Source organism: Oryza sativa, chromosome 4, assembly GCF_034140825.1.
Source record: "Oryza sativa Japonica Group chromosome 4, ASM3414082v1".
Classification (NCBI taxonomy): domain Eukaryota; kingdom Viridiplantae; phylum Streptophyta; class Magnoliopsida; order Poales; family Poaceae; genus Oryza; species Oryza sativa.
The window spans coordinates 30,753,995-30,769,834 of record NC_089038.1 but is presented as its reverse complement, the minus strand read 5'-3'; the positions used below and the strand labels follow the sequence as shown (position 1 = coordinate 30,769,834).

The window sequence follows — 15,840 nt, the reverse complement described above, 5'->3', positions numbered from 1 at the left end:
AATTATAAATATCTCTCAACTTGAGATTGAAAATATAAAAATTATATAAATAGATTTGTCATGAAAAATAATTTTATAAAAGTATACATATATCACTTTTCAATAAATATTTTTATAGAAACAGGAAGTTAAAGTTGTGTTTTGGAGACCGTGTCGCTGTCAAAAACGATTTCAGTATGGAGGGAGTACATCCAGTTAAGCAAAGCTGGCCTTGCTGCTGGACTTACAACGGTGTAAGCAAAAAAGGCCATCCGACGCCTGGTCAGGCAGAAGAGCAAAACAAAACAGAGACTACTTCCTGCCGCTACGCTTGGACTTCTTAGATTTCTTCTTTTTCTGCGGCTTGTTTTTGGAGCTGGGGCCGGAGCTGGCAGCGGCTGGTGCTTCTTTGGTCGACTGCACCACATTACTTCCTCCCGTCTCTTGCTCGTCATCTGAGCATCCACTCCATTCGCTAGCTCTGTCAGGGTTAGATTGGCTTCCTTGCACGTCGACGATCTTCCCAATATTTTTTTCACCATCACCATGTTCCCGGTTTGAATGGAGATCCTTCACGGACAAAGCTCTCTTCTCCCTGTGATGGCAGAAAAATGGAGATGAAGTTTAAAGAACACACGAAATTAACCGACAAGAAAAGTACTGTGTTAAGCTGCTAGAACATGATGAGCTCAGGTGATCGTTTCCACATTTTATACACGTTGGCAAGCAGCACAAGGATGGTACGAGGTCACACAACTCAACCATATTTGCTTACCTAACATGCTGTTCTTCGACTTGCTTGCAAATGTGTCTCAACTCTAACATTTGCACAGGAGGAGCTCTTTGCTCTATCCAGGAAAGGGGACTTCTAAGAATTTGAGAAATTAAGCTTCCATTTTTCTGCAGAAAAACGCTGTCCGTAGTTAAACAATTGAACAAAAGGGAAGATGACCAAACGAATTTACCAAATTATCAACTCACCTTTTGAGGCATATTGACTTGAAACGCCTCAAACTTCTCCAACAAAGGATGATCCACATCACTCAAATTAAAATTACTTGTACTCTTCTGGCTACCTCCTACACTTGTCAAAGGGAAGTGACCAGAAGTAGCGTTGCAAATTTTGTTACAAACAGATTTGATCTCTGGCAGCTGAGGTTCCTGCTTTAAACTACTTGACTTCTCTGTTGAAAGAAGTGCCATTACCTTCTTAGCATCACTCAAATCCACACTGCTAATCATATCAGCATTCAAGTCTGGCTGGCATTTATGTGCCATTGCCTTCTTAATATCACCCATAACTACCATGCGAGTTCCTATTGCTGCAAGGGCATCAGCAAATACCCTCATGAAGTTCTTCACTGTGCGAGACTTCATCCTCAAAGCATTTCTAATCTTTTCAGAGAACTCAGGAGGTAAATCCGTAAAAACATGATTTTTCTCGAGGAAAGCTGTAACCTCATACAAATCTCCATCGTCTTGGTTTACAGTCACAAGATAAAGTGTGATAACTAATCTCAGAAGGATTGGAACATAAGAACTAGTTGGAGTAGAGGTGTTCTGAACCCACTCTACAATCATACGCTTGCTTCCCAAAAGATCCTTAACTGACAGGTATATGAAACACCGTGCTGAATGACCTGCATAGCCCAGATCGATATCTGTGCTAGGAGCCATACATGTCTCAAAGTAACCCTTGGTAGTGCGACACTTCATCATTTTGGCCAACAGAGATTTTGTGCAAAACATATAGTCATTCAGTACAAGATGCGTTGTAGCCAAAAAGCCAAGGCACTCAATGAGATCTACATAGCATATCGGGGATATGTAGTGTTCAGCCCTCCAGTTTGCCTTATAAGTGCAATCAAGAGCAAATTTGAAGTCCAAGAGTAAGATGTCTCTGCTAACACCATTGTCAAGATACTTCTTCAACGATAGAAAAAAAGTTGCCCACTCAGAACCTCTGTCTAGATATTCCACAAGCTGTGAAATCAACGAATCATCCAACCTTGCTGCATGGAGAAGAAGCATAGTTATTCTCCCAACTTGACTATGAGTCATTTTATTGTTTCTTGAACCAAGATATGAACAGATGGAATCAGAGAGCAGGTTATATGTAGTCGCTGAGTCAAGTATACACAAGAGGCTCTTTGGTGTTTCATCCCTCCAGACAAGGAAAACCAACTCGAAGAAGCGACGTTCACAAAGAATAGAGTAGTACTTTATGGTATTTTTTGGCATGCCAAACTCTGATTCCTTTAGAAACTTTGCAATTTCGTATATAACGAGTATAGTTCTACCCAGGGAGCATGATGATGTTGGCAAAATTTGGACAATAGATTCCAACTTCTTGAGTACACTCAAACCAACAGAATAAAGTTCATTGATCCAAAAATCCTTAGCACAAGAATGACAATGGAGAGTATCCAGCCAACATCTCCTGCCATCTTGCTGCAAATAATTTCTTCCTGTGTTAGACAGCCAGCTAGAGTCTGTGTTAAGTACCACATACCGGTCATAATCACCATCTTTTCTCCATCCAAAGTATTTAGCACAAAGATCTTCACAGATTGCTGCCAAATCATTTGATTCTGCGTCCTTAGGGTGATCAAGATGCCTGAGCACTTTGACTATAATTGAACTCCAGTAATTCCAATCGTATACTAGAGTTTCAAGTGATATCTGATTAAGAACTAGCATATCTTTGCAATGCCGTCCATCATGAGACCCTGGCTCTGATTCAAAACAGTATCCAGAGGCTTCAGCCTGAAGATGAACATCAAGAATCAAGCGAGAAGCTATAAGTTCGACTAACAAGTTTCCACATTTATTGCCCTCAATCAAGTTATAAGTTATGCTGGCAAGAGACTTATGTTCATCTGAAAGGGCATCTGCTTCTGAGCAAACAAGGCAGTAGAATGACTCCGATACATTCCTTGACATTTCTTTGGCTTTTGCAAGCAATTGCTCCTTCTCCGCAAACCTTTTTGGAGGCCATCCTGTACTGTGCGAAGCCCAGAGAGAATTCACAAATAATTGAAGGAGGATAAGTTGTGTAGCATTTTCAAGAAAACCTGCCTTTTCAAGCAGATCGGCCTCCAATAAGATGTTTCCTGTATGCTTTGCTATCCCAGCAGCTTCAACAAAATTACCCATATCCATCTCTACACTCAGCAGTTCATCCACAAGATTCTTAGAATTTAAGAATACACGAATGTGATCCATAGAGCTGAAAGACTTAACAAATGGCATCATGTGCTTTATGTCTCCACACTCAAAATAGTGTAGCGCACAATCTTCTAGAAATGTGTTTCTAATAGCAGCCACCTTGACGAGGCTGGAATTTTCAAGCAAATGTTCCTCCAACTGTTGCAAGAGAAGTAGGCCCTTTTGGAACAGTTTTCCTTTAGAACACATGGACAAACACTTGGCGTAACATTTAGCTCTAAAGTATGCGTCAGCTGCCAGTGACCAGCAGGCACTCAGTTCAAAACAGTCCCCAGCATCCTTTAGCCTGGAATTACCACATTTTTCCATATAAACCATTCCTGATAGAAGTTAAAGCCACATTAGATGTTTTGAAAATGTTATGAAAGTTATGTGGTAATACTTGTGTGAAAACCCAATATAGGCAAATACTCCCTCCATTCCAAATTGATCTACATTTAGTTTTTTTGAGGTTATTCCTAAATGATCATCATATTTGTATTCATTTATTAAGTCTATTCGTTATTTGTGCATTGGAGTAAATGGACATTGATGCATGCATCCATGCACACAAGTATTTATAACCCACATGCAATATCTTGATTTGCTATTGGCTAGGAAATAGTGGGGATGGAACATGCATCGAGTTTGTTGCTATAGTAAATATAGTATGAGAGAGTTATTAGCTTTTCTTGGTCTTGGTGTACCTATGAAATATGTAGATCAATTTGGAATGGAGGGAGTATGATACTACCAGGAAAAAAATGTTACAAAAAAAATCTGGAAGCAGAAATTCGCTGAGGAAGAATCATTTACTTTTGGGGAAAACCTTTCTGAGAAACTTGCCATTTGTTAAAACAAGATGGAAAGGTGAAGACATAAAAAATGTAATACACAACCATATAACAATTTAAGACAGTCATCATACCTGCTTTTTTGTAGTCACCTAATTTCATATAGCAAGTAGCAGCTTTCTCATGCTTGCCAATAGACTCAAAGATTTCTGAAGCTTTTTGCAATGAAGACTGGCCCATCTCAAAGTTTGTAGAGATGACACGGTCAGCAGTTGCTAGAAGTCCAGCAGCTCTTGCTAACTTTTCTCTGTAAGCATCACCTGCCTTTTCAAAGCACATCGTAGCCATTTCATATTGCCCCTCAGCGAATAGCTACAAGGAAAGAATGTGCATGTGTTATAAGTAGCTCAACAACGGTGCTGGAAAGAAGAGCTAAAACTGAAAAAACATAAGTCCACATATCAATTGTCTAAAAGAAAGGGCCAAACAATCAACATGACTAAAACCTTGACAAAACAGATAGCATGATGAATGGACTAATGTACTGTATTCAACATGACCAAACATGATGGAAACGAGTATTAGACAAAAGTTGTAAATGTCAACGTTTTGAAATACATGCATGCCTTGAATTTTTGGACGGAGAGTATAACACTAACCTTGGTACCCCGTTGCCTCCAATCTTCTTCTGTGCTGCTTCCTGCCTGCATTGCTTCAATGAGTGAAGAATCAAGTACTCTAACTTCAACAAGGCACAACTTCTTCCAGTAGTCAAACATCGGTCGGCAGTTATCATCTGCATTCTCACATATCCACAGCCTTTGCCTAGTTCGTGTAATTGCAACATAGAGCTGCTTCAACTCTGAACAGAGAAGATAATGCTTGTTTTTGTCGAAAAAAGAGTGGGACATCTCTTCAGATGATTCTATAACATTTTTGCCTTTCATGTAGTCATACACAACTCTCCATTTATTTCTTAAAGGTGATGAGCTAAAGAAATTGTACAGCAGCACGTCCTACACAAAATGATATTTTAAAAATAAATAAGTATCCTAGAAATTTATTTAATACAACATAATTCAGTCCTAAAAGGCTTCTTACAGTAAACAGGAAAAATGCTTATCAACAACCACAATTGAAATTTAAGTGGTAAGGCTCATACCTGGAACTCAAGGCCCTTACATTCAACAATTGTCAAAACAAGAGCTTGTTTACCAACAAGGTCAACAACCTGTTTCTTGGTTGCATCATCACGAACTAATATAACTTGTTCGGCACCAAACCCTTGCAAGTTACCAGGGTCACTCTTGCTTTCTCCAAAGATAGTCATAATTGCGTTCTCATCATTACCAGATTCAAGCAGCACAGGTGCTTCTCCATATACAAGCCCAATCTCTGGGTTAAGTTTGTCAACACATGACGGGAAAAAGTAGTACAGAAGACTCATGATACTGTGAGCCAAACGAAGGATTCCACAGTGTGTGCGAAAATTTTGGGTAAGCTGGAACATATCCGTGATACGAAGCTGTTTTCCATGATTAATCCCTTGACCACATGGCTCCATTTCTGGAAGGAAATAGGTATAGAAGAGTGAGCGAATATCTTCAAACCTAAAATCAATGCCTCTTGCTATCGTCTGTGCTGTGTCACCAGCAAAAACAAAGCCCTCCTCGAAGTTCCTGCAGACATACTTGAGCAGTGCTATCTGTGTCATTGTAAGATCCTGCACCTCATCTATGTAAATACAATCCACAATATCACCATTGTAGCCCTCAGAAAGAAGGTTTCTGTGAAGACTGTTAACAAAATCTGACAAGTCAAATTCCCTGGCTGTGCATTTCATACTTTCGTAATCAAGAAAAATATCATATACCCTTTCTCTCATCTGACTGTTCAGAGACGAAAATCTCTTCTCAGAAAGCTTTAAATAATCAAGCCTTTCAAGTTTGCCACCAAAAGGTTTGTTCGCTTGATATCCACCCTTTATATGAGAAATTATTTCAGTGAAGACAGTGGACGCATCAAGTTTCTTTGTCAGTTCAGAGTTAAAATGCGGCCAATAGGAAGCAGAAAATTTTTCATATGTTACTTCCTTCATTTCAATAAAAGCTTGCAGGGCTCGAGATTTTGAATACCCTCTCTCCGTGGAAGACCTTAGTTCACCACAAAAGGTACCAAAGAATGAAGTTTTGCATGTTCCATCAAGCATCATCAGAAACTTCCGAAACGTGATAGTAAGAGGATAGTGCTCACAAGGAAGACCAATAAAACTATCGGGTATGTCAGTGAAGTCTTCAAGATCATCAACCATGTCAGGCATTTGAAGAATGCTAGCCTGATCAGAGACGTCACCAGAACCATATCTACAGATGGTTGAAATAACATAACCTTAGTGAAGGAGCACGGTTTACATAACTAACAAGCTAAAAAAAGCACATTTTTTTTAATTAGTGGAGACAGTAAAAAAAATACTCCCTCCATTCCAAAATATAAGGCACAACCACCCTTAACCCAAAGACCAAGAAATAATTATTATCACCTCATAGTTTGGATTATCCTAATAAATAGAATACATGCATCCAATAAAATTAGAGATCTTAATGGTAGAGGATTTAAATAATAACATTTAGTGGAAAAGATGTGCTAGTTAATGACATGCATGCATGCACGCCTTATATTATGAAACATTATGAAACAACTTTAAAAAGTAGTTGTGCCTTATATTATGGAATGGAGGGAGTACAATGCACTCTAAATAAACAGAAGAAAAGGGAATTTGCAGAAGTATACCTTTAAAAGAAAATTTTATAGGTTCTAAAGCAGACAAATTTTATAGGTTTTAATTAATTCAGAGAATTTTTTTAGTGATCCAATATATTCTGTTCTCAAATTTTGGAAGCGGTCTAGATTCTTACTCTTTTGACATCCTTCCTAAAATCCTGATGGGGGTGCACATCACAAAAAAATGGTTAGAATTTTTGACCATCTGAAGTTCAAGTCTAGCACTAATAGCTTGTTGCATTTTTTTTCCTAACGGAAGAAAACGCATTCACAGATCTACCCATGATCGCTTGCTCCACAGTGGTTAGGCTAGATGCAAGAAAACCGATCAAGATTGCAGGACAAAAATAAAAAAGTTATATGGCTTCTATGCTTTCACTGGTATTTCCTTTCAATATCTTAACTAAAGGGAGCACCTTCATTTCTTTTGGAGAATACAGTATAACCTATCATTTGTAGATGTAATTTGCTTAAAAATATCACTTTTACTTTAAAAGAGTACTTAAAAGGAGGGAATCATTTAGAAGGACCATAACCAAAAATTCAGAAGGATAAATAACAGAAGCAAAGCAGTGGTCTGCTGCTGGCGCAAGAATGCATCGGCTAGTAGTCTGACAGCATAGTTAGAGCTAAAGCTGGAACATGAAATAGTTATAACCCAAGTGTTCTGCTAGATGCCCTTTTGTGTGTGCAGTAAATCTGTTGTTTGTGGTGAATTTCCCTTTTTCTCTTATGTACAATTCTTGTGTATTCCCAAAAAGAAAAAAAGAACAGAGTAAATTCAAAGAGTGCACATTAAGAAAGATTTTGAAGTGGCTTGCAATCTGTTAAGCATAGTTTTGGTTTAGCTTATAAGTTTGTTTCTACTCATCCCATTGCGTATAGCTTTATAAAACGAGCACACTGGTAATCAATAGTACATGTTATTACAGGTTTGGAAAAAGGGAAAAAAAAACTTTGAAGCATACCCCAAAAAAAAAATTATCCCATGAGACTCCAGTTCAAAGATACTTACCTTGTAAGCTTGCAAATCTGATTCCTTATAGCTGAACATAGCTTTGGGCTTACAGTGATAAAGACTTGTTTAACAAAAGTTTCTACTTCACTCAAATCCTTCTGTGCTGTACTATTTCTTTCATCCAAATTTAGCCCACGTGATGCAATCAAAGACTGTTGCCATATTTGAATCAGCTTCATTGTGAGCACAGTTGTTTTACCAGTGCCTGACCTTCCAAGTATAAAACTAGTGAGTGGGAATCGAATAATCGCCTGCTCTTCATCAGTCAGTTCAAAGGGAATATCAATTTCTGATCCATCAGTAGCTGTTAGCAAATGTTTTGCCACACCAGATGATAGAGAGTAGAACTTCATTAGCAAGAAGCTTTCACTGACTTTTGAATTCTCCATAGCATATGATATGTCCACATGATCATGGTCTTCCTGAGCATCAACTTCCAGAACCTTCCGATAGCGAATAATATCATGCTCGGCATCCCAAATAACAGGCACTTCCAGTTTCCTAGTATCCACAATAAAAATGAAGCACAAAATAAGACACATTATATTTAGTTCATTTGCAAGCATCAAGAATCCTTGACATGTACAGGCACATTTCATTCATTAAATATATTAAGTCAATAAGATTAGTGATTTTTTTCTGAGGATACCAGATTACACTGTTTATAGAGCATCAAAAGGAAAAGATATCCACAGAGCCTGAATATAAACACTGGCAGAACAAAAAAGCACATACCCCTCAGTCTTTACTCTTCTGCACTTATCGAGGTACTCATCCGTGTACATGGAAAACAGATTTTCAAGACGTTGAACAGTTCTTGCAACATTCTGGTGAGACAACAGGTCCCAAATTCTTATAATCTGAACATACCTTTCGCTTTTCTCTATATCGGTACTCCAAACAAGATAAAGGTCCCTGACTTTGTATACTTTTGCAAGCTGGAAAGGATCAATTACATTGAAATTCAAATTCTTCATTGTTGTCCTCCAGCCAACACCAAGTTTGATAAGCTTTTGAAGTACTTCCCTCCTAAGCTGTGGGTATTTTAATTTTGCAAAGGACTTCTTAAATTCGTCACTGAAAACGACCTGATCAACAAATACACAAAATAAAATTGAGTGAAAATGTAATTGAATAACTATGTTCTTCAAACACATTAGGGAAAAATATGTTTATGCAAACTATGTCTGTGGTGGTCATAATTTGTTCTACACCCATCCCTCCCCTCCAACACCCCCACACATATGAAATTTCCACACTAATGTGTGGGCACAGGGCACATATCGTGACCAGACACCAGTCAGTCCTGATTAAACTTGTAAATATAGTGGTACCACTTGATATCACCATTCAATTCTTTTGGCCAAAACAAAGTTTAGGCTGAGTTCGACAATGAGAGTTCCCAACTCCTCTCCATCGTTTTCCATGTGCACGCTTTTCAAACGGCTAAACAGTGTACTTTTTGCAAAAAAAAATTCTATAGGAAAGTTGCTTTGAAAATCATATCAATCCATTTTTCAAGTTTTTTTTGACTAATACTTAATTAATCATGTGCTAATGAACTGCTCCATTTTCCGTGCTAGAGGGCAACGTTCCCAGCTCTAAGGAACACAGCCTTAAGACTTAAAAATATGCAGGGTCATTCTACACTATATAGCCTTCAATAATTTACATAAATATATTAAAGACCAAGCTACAGTATAGTGCACTTACTTTCCATCTAGTATTGCTGAAAACGGCTGAATCCGCATTAAGTAGATCGTCAAGTTCATCAAGTTCATTCTTGACTTTCAAAACCAACTTACATATGGCTGCGTCATTAGTAGCATCAATGATACATTTACGTCTTTGTGCATCAGCTATAAGGTCTTTCCATACTGTCCCACTACTATACAGTGTATTAGCATTACCTAGAATCCAAAGGCAGTGCCTACATCAAATAAACCAGCATATTAATCAGTATTATCACAGTTAATATTCCAATTATAGTCAAACAACATATTGATGCGAACCTTGCTCTTGTAAGAGCAACATTTGTTCTTTGTTCATCAGCAAGAAATCCAACAATGCCTTTCACATTAGACCTAACTGTTGATAGTATGATAATATCATCTTCTTCTCCTTGGAAACCATCAACAGACTTTACGCGCACATGAAAGCCATCACACGTGTCATACAATTTGCCAAGTCTGCTTTCTATTGAATCAACTTGAGAACTGTACGGAGAGATCACACCAATGCTGAGCATTTGTCCTTTCCTTTTCCAAGCTGCAGGAGAAAACAAGGTAACAAAGTTATATGATTATTAATCTCCTCAGAATTCAATTGTTTGAACATGACCAAGGAAAGAAAATTCATAGGAACAACTATCAGTGTACAATTGTTTAAAGAAATGTAAAGAATTTAACACTCTCTAAGATGAAATATTCCTTTGTTGAAATGGGAAATGTTAGTATTGCTCACATACACGAACATTTACAAAGTGATACATCAAACAATAACCCAGATTAAAGCAGTTTACAACGCACACTCAACATTGGATATCAAAATCACAAATTGTTGCAGCTGACAGCTAATAAGTCAGTAAAGTTATATTTCTCTACAATACAATAAATACTGAAGGACCATGTGCTGAAGAAATTCTGAGCCAACTGTACAACGTAGGCAAAGAACACTCTAATTTGTAGGGCAATATCTCATGTAAGCAAGAAATAAAGATATAATGTTATATTATCCAAGTAGTTTCATATAGACATTAGAAATACCATGATGAGAAAAAGAAATATACTTTTAAAAATTGTTTGGATCAGGTGCAAAACAACAGCAACTTCAACCAGGTTTCGCCAACTGTTTCCAGTGCCCTCTTTTTCTTCCCTTCCATCACTGATGTTTATAAAAGCATAGGTACCAAAAGGGAGGTTTGTGTAATCTTTGTTATAGACAGAGGACATGACATTTGGACCATCTAAAATCTTCCTCCCATAAAATTGAACATTAGGAAACAAGCTGATACGAGGATCCATGCGATATTGTATATTCAGCAAATGTTTTTCAAAATCCAGTACAACCAATCTCTCAAAAAGACTAATTCCAAATCCAGCTTCTTTGCATACCTAAAGATGAACAATGAAAGAAAATTATTGTGAGGTTATGATGACCATCAAACGATCAAAAAGAACTATTGAACAAATAAGACACAGTGAGGAAGAAAACTACTTGGCTTTTAACCATTGGTCTCAGCTGGCAGTCATCTCCTACTAAAACAACATGTTTCAGCCAATGCAGACGTAGTGGAATAATCAATTCACATTCCCTCACTTGAGCCGCCTCATCCACAATTAACACATCAAGCGGTGCAATTTCCATGTGATGCAATCGATACGAGCTAGAGGAGGTACAAAAAATAAGTGTTGCATTACGCATGCAGTAGTTCTGAATCCAATTTCTGTCTCTACCAGTAGGTAGATCCAGTGATCTCTCAAGATCTTCAAGCAATTGAAGGCATGATAACTTTGCTCTATTCAGTTCCTTCTCAATAATGAATGCAGACTTTGCACAAGAAATGTCTTGAATAGACAGAAAACCAAAGCCCCTTTTTGCACCATCATCAGTTAAATTTTCATGATGTAAAAGGGCTTCAACTTTTTCCAGTGAATCAAAGAGCATTGATATATTACTGATGCTATCATGTGAAAAGCACTTCCTAGGAAGGTGAATCAATAAGTTCATTATGCATTTCTTTAAAGCTGTGGCTGTCACATCAAATTGTGTCTTTATAAAGTCCAGGAAACAAATAGGATCGCTTCTTCCATCATCCTCAAGAAGCATATCATACTGAGAACCACAATCCTCAAAAAAGGAAGCCATAGAAGCTATTCTGTATCTCCACCCAGACAACGATGAAAAGCATTCAACAAGTTCATCAGCACGACAATCTAAGAAAACATCTTGAAGGTCCTCAGTGATGTCCATATTATACTTGTTTCCAAATAACAAGACATCACCAAGAGAAAAGGGTAGAAAGTTTTCATTGGCATTCTTGTTGAAATCCCTCAAAATATGAAGGAACCGAGTACAAACTCCAACAATAGCAACATTTGTGGGTGCACATGTAAGAGTTCTGCATTTCAAACATGCCAAAGCCCAAAGCAAAGCACTAACTGTCTTGGTCTTTCCAGTACCTGGTGGACCCCATATAAGTTTCATGAGATTCAAATGCCTACACTGCACTGCTGAGATAACAGACTCAATAGCATCCACTTGCGATTGATTAAGATTAATTGACAGTAATTGCTCAGTACATAAAGCCAAACAGTGCTCATCCTGTTTAACACAGATATCACAAACGTCATCACCCTACAACAGAGTCAGCCAACAAAGAGGAGGTTAGCTACAATGCTACCAGATGCCCAAAAACACTTGTACCATGGACTATTAAGAAATATTGAAGGCCAAATAATCAACGCATTACCATATATGTGGGGGCAAAGAGTGACTTGATTACTGTGAAATTGTTGTTCATGCCCATGTCAAAGCAAATTGCTTTCCATATCCGTAAGTTTGTCATAATATTATTAAGAAATATCGCATGTCTAAGTCTGTTGAAGCCTTCTTGTAGAGTTACATCCTTTGCAACTTTCACTCGGAAACCCTTCTGGAATTCATCATCCATAGAAACTTCAGTAACCATAGCCAGGCAGTATGTCACACCATAGCGGTTCAAGTCATCTGCAGATTCAGGTTTCATACTAGACAATATAAATATATCTCCATTCCTAGCAGTATAAGCCTCGGAAGAAAAACCAGCCCCGTTATCCCAGAAGTCCACATCCATAAAATACAATCCTGATTTTCCTGCTTCTTCCATAGACAGTATCTTAGAAATGGGTGCTTCTGATATGAGCTCAAGACATGAGCACAGATCGGATCTTGTTTCCTCAATCAGAGGTGCAGCATATGTTTTGAAATAGTGATCAAGGGACATGAAACTGCGAGGAATTTCCTCAACCTACAAAAAGAGCACATAATCAGAGATGTGATAAAGGCTATACGGAAAACAATGTGAGGCAACAAGTAGAATACAATGGTTGGAACTAATGCTAACAGAACTATCGTCCAGACTATTTCATAGACAAAAACAAAAAAAAAAGCAAGAATCAATATAAGGCATTAAGACTTGAGTTGCTCACATCAAGAGGTGACCTAACCACCAATGGCATTGCAGCATACGCAGATATGCCTGTCATTACACAACATGTGTACACACCAAACATCTATCTCTCTCTCTCTCAACAGCATTTGGAAGTTTCTCAGTTCTCACGTGTATGAACCTTATGTTAGATCATGCAGCAGAACGTTGTAAAACCCTCACGGATGATCATGGACCGCACTCATAGAGAAATTACTAGTACCTCGCGCTTTTCGACGACAATGGGCAACTCCATTAAAATTAATACAGCTTGCTTAGTTGGCCCAGATCATTCGCATGTACGGTAGCACTCTCAGCTAGCAAACGTATGATTTCCTGATCCCCATGCATAATCAAAGTAGCAAACCATTTATTGATCGCGTTGCACGTACACAGCAATCAGAACATATACTACCTCTATATTTTAATGTATGACGCTGTAGACCTTTTGTCTAATGTTTGATAAATCGTTTTATTCAAAAAAATTATGTAATTACCATTTATTTTATTGTGACTTGGTTCATTATCAAATGTTCTTTAAACATGACATAAATATTTTTCATATTTGCACTAAAAAATTGAATAAAACGAATGGTCAAACATTGGTTAAAAGTCAACGGCGTCATGCATTAAAATATGGAGGGAGTATCAACTGCATTTCCGAACACTCCAAACTACAGAGGTTACAGGACGTACGGACTACTGACTAGTGAGCTTCTATAACAGAACAAGGCATTAAGCAACAGGACACTACAAGCGACTCACAAAACATCTACAATATACAACAGCTTGCTCCCAGGTAAACATAGAAGAACAAATTGTACGAGAAACGCTTAGGGGTCTTCTGGTTAGCTAAACAAGGCGGTGGCCTAAACGACCTAGATTTCGAAGCCTCACCCCTTTTAATTATTTAATTATTTGATGTTAAGTCACTCCCTAATATTTGCGTTTTTTTAGAAAAAAAAATCGTACACCGAAAACCCCATGCATCCATCTCGCAGTTCACACCCCGAATTTTTTAATAAAAAAATAACGAAACAAATTGCTCAGGTCAGCAACACTGCCTCGCGCAAAATCATTAGCAGCCATGAGGATCGATCAATCACCTTTCCTCTGTAGAGGTCGTCGTCCATGACCTCACCGAGCGACCAGGAGAGCACGATGTCGCCCAAATCCCTCTCCCCCATGTTGCCGCCGCGGCAGGGGCCCTTCTCTCTCATCGACCAAACTGGGTGGTGGAGAGGCTAGTAGCAGCAAGCCGCGACCAGCATTCGCGAGGAAGAGCGAGGAGGAGGAGGAGGAGTAGTAGTTCGCCGGAGTCGCGGTCGCGTCGAGTCTAATGGCGGTCGCTTCGCTGCTCGCGGAGAAACCGGAGTGATCAGTGGGATGAGGGAGGAGGAGAGGGGTTTGATGGCGGAGGAGTCTCTTCAGCTTCTGTGAGAAGTAAAAGGAAGAAAGAACCGAGACGCTGCGGTTCGGGCCTTTTTGGATCATCGGGGACTGGACCCTTTGTATGGGGAAGGCAAAGAGGCAGCCGCGGTGGTGTGTGACCGTGTCGAGTGTATTGGCCGCGTTGATATGATTTTACTGCTACCAGTTCTTTTTTTATCAAAAAGGAATCCACACAAGGCATGCCAGCAAAAACAAAAAATTTCACTGTTGCAAATGTTCACTCGTTTACATCTACTATACTCTCGAAAGAAAAATAAATAAATCCTAACTATAAATCTGAGCACGCATATATCCAGATTCGCTGTTAGGATTATATTTAGTTGAGACGGAGGGTAGACTACAGTATATATTAACATCATGACTAAATTTTAAAAGTTGCAACTTTTTATCAAAACTATCTTCTTCTTTTTTTTTGCTCACGTGTTGATTACGGATCAATCCGTAATTTGCGGATCGGCGATTAGGAGTGCGCCTTCTTGCCGAGTGAAGCTGTCTCGCCGTCGCCGCCAGAGCACACTTCCATGCAGGGTGCAATGAAGGCCTGAAGGCAGCGGCGGGGTATCGCACAGGTGCGCGCTGAGCAGCGAATACTATTGGATGAGTTCGTCAACGGCGGCGGCTGGACGGTGCAACGAGCGTGTCATGCTCGGGTCAAGTGAAGAGGTAAACACCACCTTTCATAAACACCGTCATCGTCGCCAACCTCCATTGTGGCTACTAGGGGAACAAGATGGGGAAGTTGCACATCGCCGGCAAGTGCGACTTCCACCGTTCGCTTGGAGCCGGCGAGGGCTTGGGCATCGTAGCGGCATGCGTGCCTAAGAAGATTCTCTAGTTCGCCGGCATCGAGGACATCTTCACCTCGTCGCAATTGAAGGGGGCGGACAACGCCGACTATCTTCTTATCCAATGGTTAGCGGCTACTTCTCGTAATGATGTTTTCTTCATCATAAGGCGGTGACGTTCAGATCTACCATAGATCATCGTCAGCTTGGCTTCGATTCAAGGTATCGCTTACATCTAAGTCACATCCTTTAGATCCACCCTATGGATTTTGGGCATGCACCTTTTCGGCTTCTCGCGACATTATCTTTGTAAGGGTATCTATAGAAATATGCAGGTATGATGTTTATGGCCTTTTTGTGATTGTGTTAAGTTTGGAAGGTATGGAGGTTCTGTCTCAGAATGATGGGGCAACCAATGCTAGTGGACTTCGTTAAGGTGGTACTCCTGCCTGTTACTAATTCTTTGACTCCGGGGTTAAATCCCTAAGTTTGGCCTTAATTGGTTGTACTTGGCAATGGACGTTCTTCCCTTCTTGAAGGCATTGTCTGGAGTTCACGGAATTTCCCTAGGTGAAAACCAATGGTCTGATCCTAGTTGATTGGAACATGACAATGACGGCGCGTGCACGCCTCATT

At 39.2% G+C, this 15,840-nt stretch overlaps 1 protein-coding gene across 1 annotated transcript; it reads right to left on the bottom strand.

Annotated features, from left to right (window-relative positions):
* Positions 1–96: 96 nt before the first annotated feature.
* LOC9266263 (uncharacterized) lies at positions 97–14,405 on the bottom strand. Its single transcript, XM_015779917.3, has 14 exons — positions 14,074–14,405; positions 12,251–12,787; positions 10,996–12,135; positions 10,568–10,892; positions 9,792–10,047; positions 9,493–9,709; positions 8,515–8,867; positions 7,777–8,280; positions 5,143–6,343; positions 4,640–4,996; positions 4,115–4,352; positions 961–3,527; positions 755–879; positions 97–574 (listed from the first exon to the last, which is right to left on the bottom strand). The coding sequence occupies exons 1-14, from the start codon at positions 14,185–14,187 to the stop codon at positions 292–294; spliced, it is 8,217 nt and encodes a 2,738-aa protein (XP_015635403.2). The 5' UTR covers positions 14,188–14,405; the 3' UTR covers positions 97–291.
* Between the last annotated feature and the right edge of the window lie 1,435 nt (positions 14,406–15,840).